This window comes from Camelina sativa, chromosome 1 (genome assembly GCF_000633955.1).
Source record: "Camelina sativa cultivar DH55 chromosome 1, Cs, whole genome shotgun sequence".
Taxonomy (NCBI): Eukaryota; Viridiplantae; Streptophyta; class Magnoliopsida; order Brassicales; family Brassicaceae; genus Camelina; species Camelina sativa.
Genome location: NC_025685.1, coordinates 7,158,997 through 7,163,012, shown reverse-complemented (window position 1 = coordinate 7,163,012; position 4,016 = coordinate 7,158,997). Strand labels below are relative to the sequence as shown.

General features: G+C 35.7%; 2 protein-coding genes across 2 annotated transcripts in view; both read right to left on the bottom strand.

Moving 5' to 3' along the window:
• LOC104704995 (ethylene-responsive transcription factor ERF036-like) lies at nucleotides 7–546 on the bottom strand. The gene has a single exon (XM_019245474.1). The coding sequence runs from the start codon at nucleotides 544–546 to the stop codon at nucleotides 115–117; it is 432 nt and encodes a 143-aa protein (XP_019101019.1). The 3' UTR covers nucleotides 7–114.
• LOC104781161 (VHS domain-containing protein At3g16270-like) overlaps nucleotides 2,720–4,016 on the bottom strand; it is a 7,243-nt gene continuing 5,946 nt past the window's right edge. The window contains exons 6-7 of the mRNA XM_010505763.2: nucleotides 3,326–3,993; nucleotides 2,720–3,135 (exon numbers count right to left, since the gene is read on the bottom strand). Coding sequence (XP_010504065.2) covers nucleotides 3,094–3,135; nucleotides 3,326–3,993 — 710 coding nt within the window. The 3' untranslated portion in view covers nucleotides 2,720–3,093. The remainder of the gene's footprint in view (nucleotides 3,136–3,325; nucleotides 3,994–4,016) is intronic.

Here is a 4,016-nt window from a genome sequence, read left to right as displayed (position 1 = left end):
TAGCCTATGTTACAACTTAGCCAAGTACTACGTATCGACCTATCCCATACGAAAAAAACAAATGGTATAATTATTATCTATGACAGCAATATAATTAACTAACGTAATTAGTGATTAATTAATCAGTTCCGTATGAGGAGGAAAGCTCCATAACTCCACGAAATTAAACTCTGAGATTTCTTCGTAAAAATCCATAACCGGAGGATACACCCAACAATCCAACGGCTCAGAGTAAGCCAGATCATCACGTGACGTCACGCTTCCGTCGTACCTCCCCTCTTCGATGTTAGGCAACTCCACGATCTCCTCCAGCCTCTCCTCCTCGGACGACTCTGACGGCCGCGGCGGTGCTTCCGAGGAAGTCTCTGTCTCTGTCTCTGACGTTTTTCCTTCGACCACCATGGCGGCTGCTTCAGCGGCGGCTGCCTGAATATCCTGCGGCGAAGAAGACACCGGACGAGGGAAGAGAGAAGCAAGCTCAGGGAAATTTATGACCGCGGAGGAGCCTTTGATGGTGAGAGCANTTTCATTTATATTACGATTCATGCCAAATTCCCAATAAAGAATAAACACAAAAGATTCATAGAAAAGACAAAGTTTTTTAAAATAAAAGATTCACCAGAAGAGATCTTTTCTAACTTTCTAATTATATAAAATCTCAAAGTGTTCCATTCGTTTCCCTATTCGAGAGAGACGTTCGAGAGTCTTAAGTTACTTTGCATGTCACTATCAATCTGCCCGTTGAGGCATTTTATTTTATTTTATTTTTATAAACACAAATCGGAACCACAAAATCTTGTAAATTGGATTTAAATTTTGAGGATGTCATTCATCATTTTCCCGTTGCCACTTNAGAGACCCATTTGCCCCAGCTCCTCATCCGTACGCCTCTGTACACAGGATGCTTAGGAGATGAAGAAGAAGTTGAAGAAGAAGTGTCTCTTCGTCTCTTTCTTGTGTTCTTTTCAGACAAGTGGGTGCTGCTTGTAGTAGTAGTAGTTGCATCAGATTGGTCCGATGACGATGATGTTGGTGATGAAGAGCTGTTGAGTGACGACATTTTTTGTACTCTTTTGTTCTGAGAAAAAGAGAGAGAGAGAGAGATAACTTGTACTTCTTCGTCTTGTTTGTGTGGATGTGAGACATGTTGATATTTATAGACTGCACATCTCATATGAGCTTCAATTCCTAGGTTTTATTTTCTAATAAAAAAAAACACAACACGTTGTTTTCTGGTAAAAGCAAAAAAAAAAGATTTGTTTTCTGGTTTTAATTATTATAATCGTACATATAAAGCAAAAAAAAAAACAATTATAGTAATATTGTACCATTGGAGAATATTTTTCATATTATGGTCAAAACTTACAATCATACCAAATTAGACTCTTCAAACTATATAGAAATGTTGAACTTAAAAAAAAAACAGCTATATGGAAAATTAACAACAACAACAAAAAAACAATTATGAATATTTTTTTTTTGCGTTCAGTAATGATTTCAGATAATCATAGATGGTTCTTTTCTTTTCTTTTTTGTCAACAAGTAGACTATTTCTGATTTCAAAGGTTATATAATTGGGTGGAAGTGTGTCAAACTATCAAAGAAAATAAAAATACAAAATTTGACTAATGCAACCAGACGCTCCATTTTAAGTGATATTTAGCCTACCCGTCTTTCAATTACCATGAAGCTCAAAACAATAGTGATATTTTAGCTACTACTATTACTTATATAAATTTGTATTTTTTTCATTTATATTACGATTCATGCCAAATTCCCAATAAAGAATAAACACAAAAGATTCATAGAAAAGACAAAGTTTTTTAAAATAAAAGATTCACCAGAAGAGATCTTTTCTAACTTTCTAATTATATAAAATCTCAAAGTGTTCCATTCGTTTCCCTATTCGAGAGAGACGTTCGAGAGTCTTAAGTTACTTTGCATGTCACTATCAATCTGCCCGTTGAGGCATTTTATTTTATTTTATTTTTATAAACACAAATCGGAACCACAAAATCTTGTAAATTGGATTTAAATTTTGAGGATGTCATTCATCATTTTCCCGTTGCCACTTTCTGAAAGTGAAAGACAATAAAAGTAACTTTCACCACATTTTTTAATCCTTTTGCTATCTTTACCGTTGGTAAAAGTAATCATAAAAAAAGAAGCACTCTTATCAAACTTCATGTCAAAAATAAAATCAAATAACAAGCACATAATTTTGTATCCCATTAATCCAAACTCTTTAGATTACCTAATTAAAGAAATTAATAGTTTTTTTTTATATATATATCTGAATTCAGATTAATCAACAGTTTTTTTTCTTTCTTATCGTAAGAAAATATATATCTACAAATGCAAAACTATTGATGAATGAATTGAATCTATCCTAAGCTTTAATAAGTAACACGCTAATTTAAATGAACAAAAGAGCATAACAGGCAATGCTGAAAATATGGAACAAGTCTAACGTGTGAGAAAAATTAGCTTACTGCAGCAACTTAGATTAGATCACCCTTATTTTATTACATAATAAATCCAACAATTTGGAGATATTGTAAAAACTAAACCGGACATCACGAGGAATCAAACAAACTTATCTCTCTAGTTATCGTTTTTTCCCATCTAACAATTTTTTCTTACTAATAAATAAAAAGTGGACTTGACTTGACCACTAATGCTCATATGCTCGCTCATATGCTTCAGTAGAGTATACTACTACAAGAAGAAGAACCAAGGACTCTTTTTCCCCCTCAGTTTTATTTCCTTTCTTGTCTTACTTTCGATACATAGACACAGGTCTCTTCAGATATATAGCAAAGGAACAAAAGAAGCACATCTAGTAACAAACATGTGAAACAAAAGCAACTCTACAAACTACCATGTTCATGCCAAGAACAATGGACTCCAAAGAAGAGCAAAACAAAGACAAACGAGGACACAGAAAAAATAAATAAGCAAAAAGCTTACCATATGCTTTTCCTTCACTTTTTTCTAGATGAATTTAAAGCTCATCATCTCCATTTTCTATTTGAAGTCCTTTACAGCTCTCATAAATTAACGTTTTAGCTTCCTCCCCCTTTTAAGCAATCATCAAGATACTCTCTTTGTGTCGCGAGCTGATGCAATATGATCCTGCACCACATGAACGTACACATGTTGTTGCTCCATCAGTGTAAGTAAATCAATCAACGTTTAAAAAAACCTATGTAGGTGGTTGTGAAGAAGACTACAAGCTAGCTATTACGGGTGAGACTGATATTTGTACGTGTACAAATTGACCAAACTTTACAATCAAAGATAAGAGCAAGATTGCAAAACTTACAGAAATGAAATCGAATGCTCTTGTATCTTCTTTCTTCGAACCATTCATTGTTGAGGTTGGAGCCTGATTAGCAAAATTTGGCTGGAATATATCAGGGAGTGCTGACTGATTCCCTCCGCTAGTACCCATAGACAGAACATTCCCGCTACCCTGAGCGTTCAGGTTGCCAAACTGCTGGAAGTTGGACATATTACCAAGGTACTGCTGCTGTTGAGCTAACAAGCTTGCCATGGCAGCGTAATTCATAGGCTGGGTAGCAAAAGCTGGATTCATCATCATCCCTGGAGGAAAATTGAAGGGCATAACACCCCCAGGAAGCATTGAGTTTTGAACAAACCCAGGGTTTTGTGAACCAAGAATGCCTCCAACAGGATTATCTGGTACTTGGTGGCTGGTAGTGCTCGGCATTGCAAATAAACTCTCTGGAAGGGTGCTTGAAGACGAGCCTTTCTGATTTGAATTGTTTTCATCAAAGGAAAAACTTGCCATCAAATCATTTATGTTTTTTGATTCTTTTGGCTCTGCTTCAAGATTTGCAGTCGACCCAAACATATCAAATAGCTCAGGCACATGATTACCACCAGCAGCAGCGGACTTTTCCCCGACAGTCATTCCAGAGAACAGGTCATCAGCACTTTCTTTTTCTTCATTCGGATGAAATGATACATCTGCAAAGGGGTCATCATCATTT